The sequence below is a fragment of the Coloeus monedula genome (genome assembly GCF_965178545.1).
Source record: "Coloeus monedula genome assembly, chromosome: 19".
NCBI lineage: Eukaryota > Metazoa > Chordata > Aves > Passeriformes > Corvidae > Coloeus > Coloeus monedula.
In genome coordinates, this window is record NC_138799.1 from 7913602 (window position 1) to 7932928 (window position 19327).

Below are 19327 nucleotides of genomic sequence, written 5' to 3' on the forward strand. Positions count from 1 at the left end.
CAGGCCTTTGCTGGAGGGTCTGTTCGAGCCTGGCAGCTGATAGCCCTGGGGCTGTGGTCCTCATCTTGGAGGTGTTAGGTCTATGCTCAGTGAATGTCCCCAGCCCTGAGCTGTTACTTTATCTTATCTTCATCAGCAAGCAGTGTAAGGCCTCAGGGCCCCATTCAGGGGTATGGTAGTCTTCTCTGCAGCTTTTGGAATACAGCTTTAAAAGTCCTTCATGAAAATGTTCAAGCCATAAAATACAATATTTCAGTCTCTGACACAGGTGTAACTTAGACTAGCAGATGCTGGATGTCACCTAAGGCTTTTTTAAGCAATCCGCCGCTGTGTCTTTAATTGTCCATCTTCCTGCAGCTGATGACCATGGTTTTGCTTACCCAAAAAGGTCTCCAGTTTTGTTTACTGGGAAAGATGATCTCATCCTCAGTGAGGATACAGCATTACCGATAATGGGTGTGTAACTCAAGGGGAAGGAGGCAGTTTAGGACCAGTCCAGATGACAGCACAGCCTCTGCAGCTCTGCTTGCCCCTTCCCCAGCTCTCCTATAACCCAGTGAGTGATGCACTAAAAGACCTGTTCTTTGTATTCTGTTGTGTCTTCACTTCTGTCTCCCTCACTGCTTTGACCCTGAGCACAGAACAAAACATTCAGAGATAGGGTTTACTGTGAATATTTATTGAATTCAAACCATCACCACTCACCAGCCAGCTCCTGGAGTGGTTACAGGCACATGGACCAGATGGCACAAAATCCATGTGATGGCCCTGCCTGTGTCTGGCTGGCACAGCTACAAATAATAACACACCTTATACAGACTGAAGTACAGGGCTGATATATCAGTACAATCAACAGGCTTGTAACTACATAAGCATTTCTTTTTCTAAATACACTGTTTTACTGATGTCTTTCACTGAAGAAAATATTAAATTTAAACATTCATTTATGTTCATTCAGCAACTGTTTCTTGATTTACTCTCACTTGTACATTAAAATGTAGGTCAATTCACATCCTCATGGCATTAACACCAGAATTAGTTCTTTTTCTAGGCTAAATTGCATTCTTTGTAATACTAAAAAGAGAATTACAATTAAAATACATGCTTCTATATATGTCTTATGTCTTATGTCTTGTTTAAAATCAGTGCAGCTCTGACAGGTACTGCCTGAGTTAAACTGCTTCAGTTGTGTTGAAAAGGTTTTTAAATGATCATTTATCATGTTGTAACTAATATTTTTCCTAATGTTATATCACACTAATGTTTCAATATATTCAAGGTACCTGAAGCTAAACAAAACAAAATTTTTCAGAAGCCCAGAGATTGGTCCTAGTAATGCCAAGGTCACTATTTCAATCCCCACACGGGCCATTTGCTTAAGAGCTGGACTCAGTTGATCCTTGTGAGTCCCTTCCAACTCACTCAATCACTCAGTACTCTGTGATTCTGTGAATTCCAAATTAACAGAACTTCATTATATGATTTCTAGTCATTCATAGCACAAAAGAAAGCAAAACAGAGGATCAGGAGCCCAGCAGAAGGCTTGTTTCACTGCCTGGTAGTCCAGGGCACCTCATGTGTTCCACACGGTTGGTCCTACACCAGAGTTCCATGTCAAGAATGCCACTTTGTCCAACAAGGCAGAATAAAAGCTGCTCTTTACTTTGTTTGGGTGTCACTCCAGACTATGGCCACAAAAGCCCATAGATCAGAGGACAGTACTGACACCTCTTTAAAGTCAAGAAGCAAGGAACAGAGGATGGGGACTTTCTCCACTGCACAGACTGCTGGAGCACGTTTTTGCCCACAACCAAGGGGACAGAGTACTCCTTCAGCACCCCGCTGAGTGGATCTGCAGCCCTGTGGCACAGCCAAGCAGCAAAAGGATTTCTCAGAGAGAACTGCCCTTATCTTTCACTGCTGAAAAACTGGAACAGCAGAAAACCCAGTTTGTCATTCATTGTTGGCTCCCAGCAGGACACATCCTCCTTCTGCACCTTTTGAAGTGTTCTGCTCGGGTTGGGAGTTTTAGTGCTGACTGTGCTTTGGAAAGTGGAGACCCTTGAGAGAGTAGAACTGCTCCAAAGACAGCCATGACACTTTTAGATCCACCATCAATTCCACATCCTATTCTGACCAAAAAATTGGAAGAAATCAGACTTGTGCTATCCTTGACAAAGTACTAAGGGTTTACAAACCAAGTAAAAATAGAGACACCAAGCCTGAATTCCTGAAAGCCTCTCTCCAAAGCACTTTGGCTCATGTAGTCACAGAGGTTCTTTTAAGCCTTCTAACAATTCCCTGCAAAAATGCCAGCAGTGGCTTTGTGTTCTATTTCACTAAGTCCTGTAAGGGGAGTTTTACAAATCCAAGTCCAGGAAGGTTCTTGTGTGAGCTTCCCATCGCCTACAAGAAATAAGAGCTTACACAGTAAGTCCAGAGGCACCAACAAGATACAGGCTCAATAACTATGAGATCCAAATACCTTGATTGCCTACAGATTGTTTTAAAGTTGTAAGTAAGAAGTACAGATTCCTCTGTACCTGGTGAGAACTTACGAAGACAGACAACGACCCTAAGAACACCAGGAGAATTAAAAATCCATCCCATGGGGAATGGATCTATATTCTCCTTTGTGCTAATTCCCTGTGTCAAAAGACTCACCCTGACTGTCCACAGGCTTCATGCACAGAGGAACCAGTATTTTCCAGGTACCTGCACTCTGTCTTGAGACTCCTCAAATTGGAGTCTCAAAAACATGCAAGAAATCCAGTTTCTACCACCTGAACAACAAAAGATACACCAGCAGAGAATACTTCACCTCATAGAGGAAAAGCTTTATGAAGGAGACTCTGCTTTAAGCTAAAGATAGACCAGCAGAGAATATCCCACCTCACAAAGAGGAAAAGCTTTATGACAGGAGATCCTGAGACCAAGAATGCACCCCCTGAACTCTTCAGCACAAAAAAAACCCCCAATACTGAAGAGCCTTCAGTGTGAAGATGTGAAGCATGTTCTAGATCAGACAATGACAGAATGCTACATCCCACAATCTTCATCACAGGATGCACACCACTGCTCTGCAGGATGTCTTCCTGACAACTCTCTGGTGTATTCCCAGTGTCTGGGCTGATGTAATTTGTTTCCTAGTAATTCTAACACCATTTCTTTCCCATCAATTCTAAAAGTCTCTGCAGTTCCATTCTGATGAGCTTTGTGATACTGGCTTTTATAACTCAGAGCCGTAAGACCTGAACTTAGGGACTTCACCAGCTCTTTCTATAGCATCTGGTAGAGTCATACACTGAGAACACCTGTATGGACAACAGTATGTGCATGGGCAAAAAGGCAACTGTGAGACCTCCCCCAAAGCCTGAATTTGTCAAGGAGTCCTTCCTGTTTCTTTCTCAAAGGGGTTATTGTTACCCATGGAACACATTAATTCTGTTGTTCCTTTACAGCAAACCACAGAAGCCACAGGCACCACTGAAGACATTTAACAAGGATTCGCATAATGACTTTGATTTTAGGGCAATCAAGATCTTTGCAAACCATTGTCATTTTTACTATCACCAGCATTTTGCTAAATCACTATCTAAGGGCTTTAGCAATTCAGACCAAAGAACTGGCAGGTTTCCCAAACTGCTTAAAAGAGATGATAATTTTTGTATCAAACAATCAATCTTTGAGACAGATTATCTGTGCTGTAAGTGAACTAAACTGAGATACAAGACCTTATGCTTTCATTTGACAGAGAGAGACAGCAGCATCACTGGAAAACAGCCAGAAGGCTGGGTACAAGGCTTCAGTGAACTGGGCTTTGAATTTATAGATCAAGTTATGCTTCTCCCCCACTGCCATGAAAATCACAAAGCCCCCGTCGCAGTGGAGTAGCACCCCAATCTTGGTAGCCTTTGTGATGGGCAAGCACTTTTCAGTGTCATCGTGCCAGGATGATATTTTGGAGTTGAGCCACTCGATGCACCAGGACTTGCTGTTCCTGCCCAGGCGGCTCTCGGGGCCCTGCCGCTCCATGCTGCCGTAGCAGATGCCGATGCCGCAGAAGCTGTTGTGCTGCAGCTCCACCTCCCAGTAGTGGATGCCTCTCTTGAAGCACTGGAAGCCCAGCACCTGGCGGTAATCGGTGAAGCGCTGAGGGTGGTACCTGTGACCTGCGGAGGTGTCTGAGATGGACATCTTGGTGTAGTTCTCAGACAGAACCACGGTGTTGTGAGCTGTGTTGTAATCCAGTGTGATGTTGGCAGCATCTGCAATGACATGAATCACCTGAAGGTACTGAAGAACAAAGCACTTTTATTTATCCTGTCCCACCTCAGCACTTTTTCCCATGTTTATCTGCCAGCTCTGCTCCCCTCCTCAGTGCAGCCAGTTCTTAGGGCCACAGTAAAAGCTTCTGGGTTCAACTGCAGCTCTATGTTACACAGCAGGCAAATGGAGGGCAAGTTTTCTTCCTTCCTGCAGCCCCACAGGATCCCTTTATCACCCAAATACACCCTGGAAAAAGAAGGTGATTGCTGATCTGGCAGCAAAAGGTATGCCATGTTGTATAACACCTTAACAAGCCATCACGGGCTCACATAAAAGCCTGTATTTCATTTAAAAAGAATTACACGGTATTTCTAGGCTACTCTAATGCTGTCATTTTTGGGGAAACCAAAGTAATTACTTAAAAAACTTCATTTATCTTCATAAAGATACGTGAATGCTAAAGATGAATTTGATTCATCTGGCAAAAGAACCACTTAGAAAACTCCTGCCCCCTTTTTCTCCAGAAATTTCCTTGATTTGTAACAACCTATTAAGCTAACGAAACCCCCCAGAAGTATTTTTCTCAGGTAACTACAGAGGACACATAATACCAGTGCAATAAGAGCAAAGTTCATCTTTAAGGAGTGTAATGTTGGGTGTCTTACACTGCAAGAGCTCCTCTCTGGGTTTCTTCAGGAAGCTGTTAATGAGCTCTTTAGAAGCAGCAGCTGTGGTGGTTGGTGTGGTGGTCGGTGCTGTGTCAACAGAAGAAAAGAGAGTTTGGCCAGTTGGGAAGAGACCTCACCGCATTACAGACACACTCAGGCTGGAGCTCATCTGGTTTAGCCTCCTGCTCCATGCAGGGTTAACTTCAATATTAGCTCAGGCTGTTCACTGTCATGTCAAGTTTTGAAAATCCCACTCTCTGGACAACTTCTCTCAGTGTTTGATTGCTCTCACAGTGGCCAGCAAGAGCCTTCTCAGAGCAAGAGAACTTTTGCTCAATACACCAACACTCATGACCATCTTATCATTTTAAGAGCAGTCAATGAAAACTAGAATAGGCATGATGAAAGTTTGGACTCACCAACTTTAGCAGCTTTCTTTTTCTCTTCTGGATGGGGGGAAAAGAAAAAAATAAACTGTGAGTTCTACTGGGAGGCAAAAGCCACTGGTAAGGCTATGTCAGCTGTAACACCATCACCATGGCTCTTCTGAAACTGCAGCAGTAGAGAGCTGACAGTCCAGCAGGCTGAAGCCATGTACAAATACCCTCACACTGGAAAGCTGCATATCAAGCACAACCTTCCATTTGCTTCCTATTTCACAGCATCATAAGCCTGGAAGGAGGTTGATCTCCCCTCCAGGAGCAGTGTGTTCAGGCACATGGAATACTCCTGTTCCCATGAGGAACGCTACCAATTCCTTTCCTTTTTACAACAGAGCTGTTAGTGCAGCAACAGGAGCTACAGCTCCTTTCCAGTCCCACTTCCCCAGCATACCCCCCTCACTGCTCCACACCCAGCACTCAGACCACGTGTCAAGAACTCTGTGGAAGTAACAGAAGTTTTTTCTTAACACTTGGATTTACTTCAAAAAGAAAACATGGAAGATCTTCCAAAGAGGCTACAGTGCCCATTAATTCTGGTATCTGGACAAAACAGCACTGGAAGGCCCCAGTATAACCTGCCACAACGACTATCACCCCAACCCCAGACTGGAGGCAGGATGTAGGCAGCAAAGTGTTTGAGTCACGCTCCTTTAATCACCACTTACTGGTATCTGTCTCCACCTGCAAAGTGGTTTGAGCCTGGGGAAGGGTTTTCTCTTGGTGGGTGTAGTCTGTGAGGAAGGAAGAAAAAGAGCAGAACATGAACAGATCATAAGCAGAACTCCAGACACACAAATCCATCAAACAAGCCAAAAGGTGCATAGCACAAATTTTAAAACCTGCAAGAACCAGAGGGTGGGGAGGCTCTGCTTTTACAGCCCACACTGACACCACTACAGGCTGATGCACTCCTCTATCTGTGCAGTTCACCTTCCAGCTCACAAGGCATCCATCCCCAAATACCCCAAAACACCCTCCCTTCCCTGTTCCCAGGTGCTCACTGCAGGTCATCACTTCATTACCACCACAGCAAACAGCTCATGGGAAACTGCTTCAACTCTTATTTAATAGTAAAGCCATAGTTAGGAGAGGATGATGTTCTGTAGTACTTACGTGGTCCATAAGGCTTTTTTCCAACAGGGGTTTTGTTTGGATGAGCCACTGGAGGGGCCTTAATTTTCACAAGTTTGACTGAAATGGTAATAATTTACATTATGGTTTGTATGGCCAAGAACAGTCATGCATTAGTGAGGACATTTTTCCATCTCACTTTCAGTTATATGAACAGAACTGAAGTGATATTTGGCAGAGATGGGAACTGCATACCCATTCCACGGTCCAAAAGACAATTTGGCTTAACCCGGTAAGTAGAGCTTTGTTCCACAACACTTACTTACACAATCAGCACCTTTACAGCTGGGTAAGCAGAGTCCTGCCCCTCTAAAGCCTTCCAAATCTCTCCTCAAATCCACATCCTAACCACATCCAACCCTGCTACATAGTACCACCATAAATTACTCAAAGGAAGAAAGGCTAAGATGTGTCAGAAGGGTGTAGTATCATGATACTCATCAGCTTATCCAAATATAGATAACAGTGAAGAGACACTGGCACATTTTGTCTCCTAATTTAGCCCAGACTGTAATGTTTTTGTGTGGAAATGGAGCACTGCAGAGATTGGAAGACACAATTTATATTAAACAACTGTATTTGTTGCACTTTTTTCAAAAATTATATTTGGCTTGGAGAGGAAAGATCCCTCATTTCAGCTCAAAGCAAAAGTAGAAAATGCCAATTTCCCCAGTGAGACAATACCTTCTTCTTTTTTCTCCCTACTCTGAATCACTGAAATTTTCACTATTTCTTTAAGGTTAATGGCAGACTGGTAAGTGGAATGCATCACATTTTGGTCCATTTCAACTACAGGAACGAAAGCCTCTTTTGTTGATGTTCGTTGCAGTGCTGCTGCTCTCTGAAATGACAAATGAAAGACCACCTTGTGTATCACACAGAGAAAAATACCACCAAGTTACTTTAAATGGGGTGGAGTTTGTGCATTCATCTCAAATTCAAGGGAACAAAGGCTACAGTCAGACACAGCTCATGGCAAAATTCCAGTAGCAGCTAAGACGCCTTAATTCCCACTGGTACCTGAACCAATGAGGACACTCTACCAGCCAGGTCACAGCACAGAGCTGCCACACCTCATGGAGGTGACTCTTGCCCAGTGACCCCTCTGCTTGTGGCAGAGGCAGTGGCTGAACTGGGGGAGTTACCAGACACTGATTCTTTCACTGATATTTGTGTACTTATCAGTACATCTTTTGATAGAAGGTTCTTGCACACCACTGCATTACCATTTGACTAGAGGTCTCTGGAGAGCAGGATGACCACAGCAGATTTTTGTCATTTTGCATTCTAGAATGAAGAACTGGATTCACATTTAAATGACATATTACCTTCAAAAACAGAACGTCATCACTTTCAGTCAGTGCCATCTCAATCTGATCTTTGAGAGACTGAATTTCATTCTTCTTATTTCCCAGAACACCATAAATATAATCAAACTTATTCCAAACTCTCTTTTCTTCCTCTTTAATTGCTTTCATGATCTCATTTTCTCTTTCTTCAATTACAGCTTTAATTTCTGTAAACTCATTTCTGATCAATTCCGTCTTTCTTGAAGCTGTCTCCTGGAGCAGAAAAGAGCAGATAGGCACTGGCTTTAAAAGAACAGTTTGTGACCAAAATACTCTCAGTGCTACTGCACGAAACCCTCTGAGGAACATATGGGGTTCTCTTCCTTGAACCAGGCAAGAGAAGAGTTGTCTATTTCTATGTGGTTTGGAAAGAAAACTCCTTCACTCACAAGGAATAGAGCCCATTCTCCGTGTCACCTTCACATGAGGGTATAAAACCTTGCACAGTGCCTGGTTTCCTCCCATCTCCCACAGAGCTGCCTGGCCTTGCCAAAACTCTTTTCTGTTCCTGCCTAATAACTCTTCTCCTGCCAATGCAGCCTCAGTACTACAGCTGTTGTCACGAGGGTACAATCACCAACACAACGCAGTAGTCAGCAGGTGCCAGGCAACCTGAGAGCACTTTGTACAGTTACCCACTTACAGCAGATTGGTTCTGGTTTGTTTTCACTGTGCACATTGCCCGGGCAGTTCTTTCACTCTGACTATGCAGCTCCACGAGTTTCTTCTTCAGCACCGACTGTAACAGGAGAGACCAGAAAGTATTTCAGAGAGGCAGTTATCATGTCTGCTCTCAGTTTTAAACACCCTTGTAAGCACTTAGTACTCTCAGCTTAAAATCTACCTTCTCTTGAACCTTAGAGCGTATAAAAGTACCGTCCTGCACACGTGTGGCTTGTGGCACCACACCCTCCCACACCCACCCCACCTCTCCCAAGAGCAAGATGCCACTGTTCACACTCTCTTGATAAAGGACCCGGTGCTTTCATCAGCACAGCAGTTCTCATGCTAAGAATAAATGTTACATTAGCTCTCAGGTTGGACTTTGGGCACGAAGTTGACGCTACTGTTCACCCCTCTCCTTTTGAGAATTTTCTCATTCAGATGTGATTTACCTGTTCCTGTAGTTCAAAACTCTGCTAAGCTCAATCAGAGATAAGTTCTGCAGCTAAGCTGTGTACAAACTCACTGAACAGATGAGAATTTGGCCACCTAAACTTTTTCAGCATGCTTTACTCATCCACACTGATTTTCAGCTGAAAAATATAAAGGTCAGGTTTCCTTCCCTTCTACTCTGTGAACCTCCTTCTGGTTTTCATCTACGTACTAGAGATCTCCCTAGGATACCTTTATAATTCTCTTTCTGAACATCAGCCCCCCAAGCTGTGACAAGCCTGGCAGGAAGCAGAGCAGCAGAAATAGCTCAGAGTTCTGGGTGACGCCACAGAGTGTGGGAGGCCTCACCGGTGAGCCCAGCCCAGCCCAGGAGCTGGCAATCAACTCCCTGACAGCTCCTTCCCAGACCCCTGCCCGTGAGCAACATCTTGGAGAGAGGAGGAAAACGCAGTGAATGACTCTGAGCACATGATGGAGGGCAGATAACAGCTTGCCAGGGCCAGACATGAGATTTACAGTCGATGTCTTGCTCCGGCCTCCCCCCCGCACTCCATAGCGGCTCCCCAGGCACCGAGGGGGCCAAGGAGCGCTCCGGAGTACCCTGGGAGGGTGTTCCAGCCCCGGGCGGCACTGGCCACCCCCGCCCAGTCCCGGCTGCTCACCTGGGCAGCGGCTTTTGCCTGTTCCAAAGGGCTGGTGGGGCACAGCTTGTGCCCGAGCAGGCAGAGGGAGCAGATGCAGACGCCGTGCTTGCTGCAGAAGAACTCGAAGAGCCTGTTGTGCTGGGGGCACTTGCGCTGCTGCAGGTCGCGCAGGGGCGGGCAGAGCTGGTGGTCGCGGAAGGCGGGGCTGTCGCGGTGCGGCCGCAGGTGCTCGGCGCAGAAGGACGCGGTGCAGGTCAGGCAGGTCTGCACGGCCGGCGCCTCCCGGCAGCTGTCGCAGGACACGGGGGGCTCCCCCGCCCAGCACCCTGCTGCCTCCCCCTCCTCCTGCCCCTCTTCCTCGCCCTTGGCCCCGGCGTGGCCCTGGAGCTGCTCCACCACGCGGCATAGCACCGTGTTCTTCTGCAACTGCGGGCGGCCCGCGAAGGTGGCCCGGCACTGCGGGCAGCTGAAGCCCCCCGAGAGCCCGGCCCAGGTGAGCTCCAGGCAGGAGGCGCAGAAGTTGTGCCCGCAGGGCACCGTCACGGGGGTGCTGAAGAGGCAGAGGCAGATGGAGCAGGTGAGCTCCTCTTCCAGCCCCGACAGGCCCGACTCCGACTCCAGCGCTGCCATCGCCCCGTTCGCAGCTGGCCCAAGAGCCAAAACCAAAACTGGGCTCGGAGAAACGAAACTACGGCTGGGGCTTTCCGGAAAACTACGTGTCCCATCCCCGCCCCGACGGGAGGGGCGGCAGCCGGGGGATGGACCCTGAGGCGCCCGCCCATGTCGGGGGCCGGGCAGCCCCGGGATGCTGGGGGCTCTGCCCCGCGGAACGGTACCCCCGGGGCGCGGACGGGACCCCTGGGGGGGACGCGACCCCCACGCGCGGAGCTGCGGGCGGGCCGGGCCGGGGGCTCCGAGTCGGGGGTCGGGGCAGCGTCACCCGGAGGTGCCCGGACACCTCGGCGTTGGTTCTGAACCGCAGCGGGGCATTTGGGGATCGGTGCCCACCCGCGCTGCCGGCCCCGCTCCCGGCCGGCTGCCGGCACAATGGTGTGAACCCCAAATCCCGCCGAGCACCGGCCCAGCTGCTCCGACCTATGGGTAACCCGGCTGCTGGAGATCCTACGGACTCATAGAACGGTTTGGGTTGGAAAGGACCTTAAAAATAATCTGTTTACAACAGCTGATGGCAGTGCAATGTTTTTAAAGCACACAGGTTACTGCGTTGTGAATGTGGAAACCGTCTCAACAGAAGATGCTTCCTCAAATTTCTTTTTCTCAGTCTAACTGTTCAATAATCACTGTTTCTAACAGGAACGTTGATGCTGAATAGGAACACGGCAAGTACTCCTGTCTTAACTAACCTGACCCCAAATTCTTCCAGTGGTCTCTTCCTCCTCCCTCTTCTGCCTTGTCTGCTCGGGGCCCTCTGTACTTCCACCCACGCTGGCAGCAGGGGTGAAATGGAGCAGCCCGGCACAAAGTCTGTGACCTCCCAGTAATTTAAACAGAGCCTGAGGGGCTGCAGCAGAAGGAGCCAAGTGCTCTCAACTCTTGTCCAGTGGGCAAAGAACACCTTGTGTGGAGAACTGCTGAGGTTCCCTTTAATGTCATTTAAAAGTATTAGCAGGCAATCTTGTTGGCATTAGTCCTCAGGGACTTCCAAGAATGTTCAGGAATTGTATAAAGCACTCAAAAGAAGTGATGGTGGGTGGTCTGTTACAATTGAAACCAGCTCCTAGCCAGTTCTTTTGGAAGATTAAATTAAATCTGGACAATCATTATAAGCCTATGTTGCACAGGTAACGTGGACTTGTACATACATCAGCCTTGCAACACTCCTTCAGGACAAGCTCCAGAGGGGTTGTGTGTCACAGGGCTCTGAGTCACTGCTTAGTAACAGATACAGGTGCAGAAAGGCCAATGGAGGCATTTGGAGCTGCAGGACTGTGAGAGGAGCAAAAGTTCAGGGATCAGCTCTGTCATATCCTGGAGGGTGGAGGAGTTTCTAGGAGATGGGCACGGTGCCACAGGTTTACAGCGTGGGTGGGATGTGCTGATCAGGACCTTGTAACTGCTGCCACAGGAAATGCAAACACCTGACAAGGGGTGGCTGACAGTGACTGCAAAGGAACATTCTTAGAGAGCTGTGCTGTGCAAGAGATGGGACCAAGGAGCAGATCTTAATGTTTGCATTTTTTATTTTTCCATAAGTGAACAAGCACCCTGGGCTTATCTGGACTAAGCCTCTGTCATCTTTCAAAGACTCAGCACCTTCACTGTATTTTCTGCAGCACTCACATGGTATCAACCGATACAGACAAAGGTATCCAAATAAAAAGGGTAAATACACATCCTCACAATTGTAGCTTTTGCTTCTGGAGCATAGCACAGGATGTTTTGAGCTCAGATGAGCAGTTTAAGTTCCCCATTGTCAAAGAGGGCTTGAAATTCTGGTTTTGAGGAAGCCCAACCACTCCTGTTGTCTGAGACAATAAAATTTTAACATAAAAATTTACTGCTAGCATTTAAATAGCTACTGAAGTTATTACTTTCTTTTGCTTGCAAATACTTGAGAACGTCCTGTGATTCTGAACTAAATCTAACCCTTTGCCCAGACACTGCACATTCAAAGTGCCCCACAGAGCCCAAGCAGGGCTTTAGAAGCACAGTGAGAGAAATTGTACCTTGTGTTCCTGCCCCCAGCAAAGGGGCTGGCAAGACAGGAATGCCCCAGGGACAGAAAGACAGCAGTGAGGGTTTGTTTCACCACCTCCCTGTGGGATTCACATGCACATTGTCCCATCCCAGGTTCCTCAGAGCAGCCCCCAGGAGGTGGATGGGACAGGGAGGGCTCTCAGCAGCTCCCCTAGGCTGCCTTCCCTTGGTCTGATTTGAATTGGGCAGTGAAGCAGTAGCTTCACTCAAACTTGGTAACAATGGGTAAATAAAATTCAAGATTTTACTTTGTAAACATTGTCTCTCAGGGATGTATTTGTTTTCCAGCACCAGCTGTTTGGCACAGCCACAGTGACTCTGCATCCATTTAATTCATGGCCAAAATGCACAGTAGGCAATGGAACAAGAGGTGCTATGAAACACTTGCACTTAGCTTTTGCAACTTCCTAAGAATTAAAAAGTAACAATTTCCCTTAGAAAAACAGTCTTTCCATTAATCCCCACTGTCTGAGCATGACTGTGCTGGTGTCTGACATCTTCTTCTCATCCAGTTTGCAAGAATAGCCACACATGAATCTAACTGAACTTTTCTCTTAAAAAACAAATCCTACCATGAAATAATGGCATCTGAAGAGAACCACAATACACAAATGAATTTTACTTGAATAAAAATTATTCCTTCACAAACAAGACATTTTAATATGGCTGATGGAAAAATGCACAGTATTTTAATGTATTCATGCACTAGGTCAGAGTACATGACAGCTAAACCATAATGCACAATTTTTAGGTGTTTGTTTGTATTTAGGGTTTGTTTTTTTCCATGTCTTCTCTGTAGGAGTCAACTACTCAGGGCAGGGATGATCCAAAACTGTAAGACTTGCCAAGGCTACAGAGGTACAAGGTGCCCCCTCAATGCTAATAATTGTTAGAGCTGTCAGTGCAGTGCCTTGACAGGACCTGATGACCCATTCTGCTGCTGGAAAGGGAAGAAGAAAGGCAGCACAGAAACTTCAGCACTTACAGGGCAAGAGGGTTTGGTCTAAAACAAAAAATAAAGGCTTTCAGAGGCTACACAGATTAACACAGTGGGACACAATTGTGCCAGGGGTTCATGTTATATTCCACTGGTTTTAAGTTGGCAGTTACCAGTACTATTTATCTGCCTCAAAATTACAGAAGCTTGAAATCCACAGGCTTTTCTGGACATTTCAGGTGAACGCTTTAAGTAAGTGCAAAGTCACAGCATTTGTATGATGCTTGGCAGCAGCAGAGGAAGAGTTGTGCACATCAATGATATTTATAATTAATTTTTAAATGAAAGTGACCCCTGGCAGTTATACAGCTCTAGCCAAACCCAGACATTTAGTTACTCGCAGTACAGGGTTGTGTTTTATCTTTTAATCAAACCAATCCAGTTCTGTGGCTTGCTACAGTAGGATATAAATATTCAAACCCAACAGATCTATATTAGACTTCCTATAATAAACAAAGTTTTCATGTATTACATAAAAACATAGCCTAAGGGAAAAAAGTGGTTTTCTTCTGGCCTACTTCTTTTTAAGACAGTAATATCCACCAGTGCACCTGCCACCCTCAGAACCAGAAGGCAGCATTTCACAGAACAAACCTGTACAATTGTTCACATTTTTTTGACATCCTATATGGTTCCATTTTCAATGCCGGATCCATTAACTGGAGGCTCCACAATCAGTCTTGGCTCTATTAGCGCATCCCAGCTTTCAGTTATCTGAAAACAAACCACAGGCAACACTTAACAGGTGCCAGCAATACCAGCAGATGCAATTTGTGTGCCATTATGCTTTTGCCTAGACCTGAACAACAGCACTAGCGAACCAAGATTTCAGCTCCTCCTGTGACTCACTGATCCTACTGATTAACCTCAATCTGCCTGCTGTCCTGGGTAAGGAAAGGTGCAGGTAAGAACAACAGGAATGAAATGAAAAGCTGGTAAGAAAGGATCTCTATGAGACATGATGTTGTTTATTAGCCAAAACAAGAAATTTGATGAGTGGCTGTGACCCCAGTTAGAGTAACAGGCAAGAACTGATTATTATGATGTAAACATGCACACTCTTGCTAGAAAGGAACAATTATTTTTGCTTCCATTTATTTAAATTGGATGCACTATTACAAAGGGAATGCCCCTGAGGTGAATAGAGGCAGGAAGCAGGGCAGGTGTCAGCCCTGCAGAGCTGGTGACAGGGCTCAGAGCAGGCCTCACGTACCTTGGTGTCCTGAGGCACCGCGTACTCGATGAGCTCCACTCCGTCTGCAGACTGGTACACCAGGTCGAATTTCCCTGGCTCCTTAGCAACTGAAAAACCAAACAGCTCAACTAGCTACAAACCAAAGAAAGTTTAAATGTTTACCACAAAATCTGATCAAAACCACTTTGGTTTTGGGGTTTATTTTGGGGGTTTTTTTTGAGCTTGGTGTCTGGATTAATAATTGTAACAAAAGATCTTCAAGTAAAACTGAATACTACACACCAAAATTAAGGTAATTATCTGACTACTCACATGAGAAAGTCAACAATATGTTGCTGAAATTTGAGAAAAATGCTCCTATGACAATTCACTAATTCTGGCTTAAATGGCAACTGGAGAATACAGAGTTTCAGAAACATTCATCATTTCAGGTCTCAGGAACTGCACCTTGTCATTGCAGGGACTCACTTCCACACCCACTGAAGACATACCATTATGACCCCACACTTCCTCTGTAGTTCCATAAAAGAATTTCTTTCAAAAAAATGAAACCACAGTGAAGATGAGTTACTGACCACTCAAACTGACTGAAAATATTTATATTGCAAATACCCATGAGGATCCTTCAGTTCAACTAGCAAGGATTAGAACTTCTCAATTTAAATAGACTTTTGGGGGAGGGAGTGAGAAGGGGAGGGGTGTGTTGAGAATGAACCCAAGGAAGTTGGGAATACTCCTGACAGATGAAGTGTCCCTTGGGCTTTTGGTTTTCCAGGTGACAGCACATGACAACAAGCCCTTGGTGTCCCCAGGTACATACATTGTCCTGCTGATGTTGAAAGTATCTCAAGTTCAATCTGCTTTTTTTCAACATTCCAACTGATTATTTTCGCCTCCTTCACAAAGCAACAAGAAAGAATCAGGTAAGACACACTTCAGCACCAGATAACTATTCCATATTTACAACCAGTGTGCTATTTAATTGCTGCCAGAGGAAATAAGTATATTTAGCTATCAAATTTTCCAGTCTCCATGTATAAAATCTGCCAAGAATTAATGCTCAGCAATCTGTAACCACTGGCATCAATAAACCAAAGTTACTCATTGTCACCAACTTTGAAGTTTAAATCAGTACTTACCCAGAAACCAAGTTATTTGAAGTAGCAACAAAATTTTACTTGCACCAGTTTTAAGAACTTGCCTTGACTTCAAATAGCAGTAGACTCAAATACAACTACATTTTTCTACTTGAAGGTCTGCATTTTTTGTCATCTTTAAAATATTAATGATCATTAATAATCCTTGCAGTTGGTGGTTTGTTTTTTGGTTTGTTGTTTTTTCGGTTTTTTTTTTAATAACAGCTACACCTTTCAAATTTTCAATTAGTTTCAGCTTCTAGGGTTTTTGATTTTTACTTCTACACCAGCAATAGCCTGTGGAGTCAACTGGATGCAAAGAAAAACATTGCACAACCTCAAAATATTGAAGCCATACCTCACCTATCATAGTTCTTTGAGTAAAGGAAGGGAGGAAAGAAAACCAGTACCTTATAGTCTGAAACTTCAGGACTGTAATTTTCACTTAGTTCCAGGCGCTGTTGAAAGAAATACAAGTAAGAAATTGTAACTTTCCCCAGTCTTTGATGATTCCACCTATATCCAGACACAGTTTCTTCAGCAAGAGAAAAGTGCAAGAGCCAAGTCTCCTACCCCTGAAATCCAATGCCAATCATATGACCCCAGGTAGACTTCCAGGACTCACTGCTCCAAAGGATTTACGTTCAGGTCAGGCTGTGTGAGGAGATATGGGAGATGGATCCCAGTCTCCTCAACTGCAGGGATTTCATTTTCATTTGCTCTTTTATTTTGCACTGCAGTGTAATTATTTGTATGGTAAGATTTGCAATAACATTCACATGGAAAATCACATTGAAATGACAGCAGAGACAGCATTTCTTGTGTTATACATAATACAGAAAGTCTAAAGAAATGCACTTAACTTCTGTATATGCTCCAAACATTTGTAAAAATCAAAGCTTTACAACAAGTGAATTTTTTAGAGAAACTATTAGCTCAGAAACTTAAAAGTGGCTCAAATGAAGCAATTTTAACCTACTAACATTCAGTATTTCCAGAACTCTTTACCTTAAAAGCAATTCTTTCTCCCACTTGGGGTGGAGCAGCTAGAAGAGGTAACACACTATAGTCTCTCTTGGGAATCTCCACGGGATTCTGTGAAACAAAGAGTAACCCACTGATTTAAATACTGTATTAGTGAAAACAGAAGCCAGTGTTCATGCTGTATGGATTGCAAGAAGCTCTGAGAAGAGTAAGGTACATGCTTTGTTTTTAGATATATGATACAATCACTTTATCGTTGTTTCACAAACACTTCCTCAGGCTGACAACTGGAATTACAGTAAATAAAAGTTAAGATCAACCTTTATCCCACTAATGTATTTATGCTTTTATGAATTACTCTCATCCTATAGGTCCTTTGTACAGTTCAAGCTGCCAGAGAAAGGTGACCTCTGCCTGTGTCAGTCACTTACCTGGACAAGGACAGAAGTGTTTGTCACAGCTTCATTAAACTGCCTCTGTTTCTGGCCTTCACTGCTGTAGTTATAGAAGAAGCCAGGGTTTGCTCCTCTCCCATGGCCTTGGCCCCTCATCATCCCACGAAACCCACGGCCCCTAGGTCCTCTCCAGAAGTTATCCTCTCCTGTTCCACGCCCCCTTCCACGGCCTGGGCTGGCAAATGGTCCTTGGATACTGGCTGGCAACTGTTTAGTGCAGTTCCTCGCTATGGAATTACCCAGTCCAGCATCTGCTGCAGATTTTTTAATGACAAGTGTGTTTGAATCTGAACTATCAGAGTCTGAAGAGGAGCTCTTTGCTTTGGGAGCCTTGGTGCTGGCTTTTACAGCCACCACATGGTTTGGCACTGATTTTTCCTTTGCAGGGCTGTCTTGTGCTGGTATCACCTTCTCATCCTCTGTACTCGAGTCAGAATCTGAACTAGAGGACTGAGGTTTCTTAGCATTTTTTTTTATTGCAGTCTTAGTCTTTTCAATGTTAGACTTTACAGTCACTTTATTAGTTTTCACATCAGAACCTGAGGCAGCTTGAGATGTGTCTTTGGGAAGTGTCACCACTACATGTTTATGGGAAGCTTTATTTTCCTTTACATTTAATTCACTGCTGTCACTGTCAGACGATGTGCTGGAGGAATCTGAAGCTCCCACCCTCTTTTTCCTGGACTGTGTTGTGATCTTTTTTGTGCTATTTTTACCAGAATTTACAGAAAAGCTCTCATTTGCCCGTTCTAAAGCCATCTTTTCTGCAGCAACCTTTGTCTGCTTTTCGTCCTTCTTTTTTGTTGCCAACTGCTTCTCCCTCTCCGTCTTTTTCATCTTTTTAGAATGGACAGTAGACCTCTCTTCCTTACCTTCTGCAAGTCTATTTCTTCCACTAACTTCTTCCTTTCTTTTTCTTTTCGTGTACCTTTTTTGAGAGTCCCAAGTATCTACAGAGGTCTCTTCCCTAAAAGAGGAATACTCAAGGTTATGCTTTTTCTTTTTCCTTTTATGCTTGCCTTCATTCCTAGAGAATTCTTCCTCATCCTGCTTGTGTCTGTGCCTTTTTTTGTCTTCTTTTGTTGTAAAGCCATCATCTATCTCTTCATAATCATCTGCAATTATCTCTTCCAATTTTACTCTGTTACCAAAAAAAAAACCAAACAAAAGCCACTGTTCAGCATAATGAACACTCTTCCCTACATGTTCACAGCTCAGGCAAGTTCCTCTAGAGTGAAGCTGCTCCAGCTCTTCACCAGACAGTCCGGAACCCTCCCCTGCAGACACAGGCTCCCATCTCCGGGAACATTTCCAACCGCTTGGCTCCCTCCAGCCCTTCTGGACATCCTGGGGTGTCTCAGGTGTTGGGAATCAGTGCCCGTGGACACCTGGCTCCCGCTCCACCGCCCAGGGAAGGCAGAGCTCAGTCCCCCACGGAGGCCCTGTCCCATCAAACCCACGAGGGGATTCACAGAATCCTAGAATGGGTCAGGTTGGAAAGGACCACAGTGGGTCATCTGATGCTAGCTCCCTGCCCAGCCAGGGTCATCCCAGAGCACAGGGCACAGGGTTGTGTCCAGACAGCTCTGGAATATCCCCAGTGAGGAAGACTCCACACCCTCTCTGGACAATCTCTCCCAGCGTGAGGTCCCTGCACAGGGAAGAAGCTCTTCCTCATGGTCAGGTGGAACTTCCTGGGCATCAGTTCCTGCCCGTTTCCTCGTGTTCCATGGCTCGGCACCACCGGGGAGAACCCGGTCCGGCCTCTTGGCACCCCCTTTAGGTACTCATACACACTGATGAGTTACGTGTGTGGGACTGACTCCCCGATCCCGCTGTCCTGATTCCAGTCCTATCTCTCTGTCCCAGTCCTGCTGCCCTGATCCCGGTCCGGATCCCGCTGTCCCTATCCCGGTCCCTATCCCGATCCCGCTCTCCCGGTCCGGTCCGTACCGCAGCGAGTCGTTGTCCCGCACCAGGCGCGCGCTCTCCGCGGGCGGCAGCAGCGCCCCCTCGAGGAAGAGGCTGAGGCGGGCGCGGCGGCTGAAGCCGAAGCGGTGGCGGATGAGGCTCAGCAGGTCGGTGACGAGCCGCGCCTGGCCCGGCTCCAGCAGCAGCCAGCACAGCGCGCAGCCCGGGCTGGCCGGCGGAGGGTGATCGAACACCAGCCGCAGCCGCACCGGGCCGGCGCCGGCCGCCATCATGGAGGAGGAGGAAGAGGC

General features: G+C 45.9%; 2 protein-coding genes across 4 annotated transcripts; both read right to left on the reverse strand.

Annotated features, from left to right (window-relative positions):
- Window positions 1-1551: 1551 nt before the first annotated feature.
- TRIM25 (tripartite motif containing 25) lies at window positions 1552-10255 on the reverse strand. The gene is made up of 9 exons (XM_082293854.1): window positions 9639-10255; window positions 8504-8599; window positions 7840-8073; window positions 7196-7352; window positions 6494-6571; window positions 6046-6111; window positions 5357-5383; window positions 4935-5024; window positions 1552-4268 (listed from the first exon to the last, which is right to left on the reverse strand). Exons 1-9 carry the CDS (start codon window positions 10248-10250, stop codon window positions 3736-3738), a joined length of 1893 nt encoding a protein of 630 aa, XP_082149980.1. The 5' UTR covers window positions 10251-10255; the 3' UTR covers window positions 1552-3735.
- Window positions 10256-11968: 1713 nt separating this feature from the next.
- Window positions 11969-19309, reverse strand: COIL (coilin; the record flags this gene model as incomplete). Of its 3 annotated transcripts, none has more annotated exons than XM_082293927.1 (8): window positions 11969-13278; window positions 13930-14049; window positions 14549-14637; window positions 15351-15426; window positions 16077-16124; window positions 16675-16761; window positions 17082-18246; window positions 19059-19309. In XM_082293927.1, 7 exons carry the CDS (start codon window positions 19307-19309, stop codon window positions 13960-13962), a joined length of 1806 nt encoding a protein of 601 aa, XP_082150053.1. In that variant the 3' UTR covers window positions 11969-13278; window positions 13930-13959. The 3 variants fall into 3 exon arrangements, with proteins under 3 accessions (XP_082150053.1, XP_082150052.1, XP_082150051.1); XM_082293926.1 differs by having other exon boundaries at window positions 11969-13341; XM_082293925.1 differs by having other exon boundaries at window positions 11970-14049.
- Between the last annotated feature and the right edge of the window lie 18 nt (window positions 19310-19327).

What these genes read in the sequence shown, in the direction of transcription:
- TRIM25 (XM_082293854.1), bottom strand. Translation starts at nt 10,250, where the DNA reads ATGGCAGCGCTGGAGTCGGAGTCGGGCCTGTCGGGGCTGGAAGAGGAG. An exon ending in AGGCAAAAGCCGCTGCCCAG is followed by an intron (nt 8,600 to 9,638) that starts GTGAGCAGCCGG and finishes CTCCTGTTACAG; the next exon opens with TCGGTGCTGAAGAAGAAACT. An exon ending in CAGAGAGGAGCTCTTGCAGT is followed by an intron (nt 4,269 to 4,934) that starts GTAAGACACCCA and finishes ATGTCATTGCAG; the next exon opens with ATGCTGCCAACATCACACTG.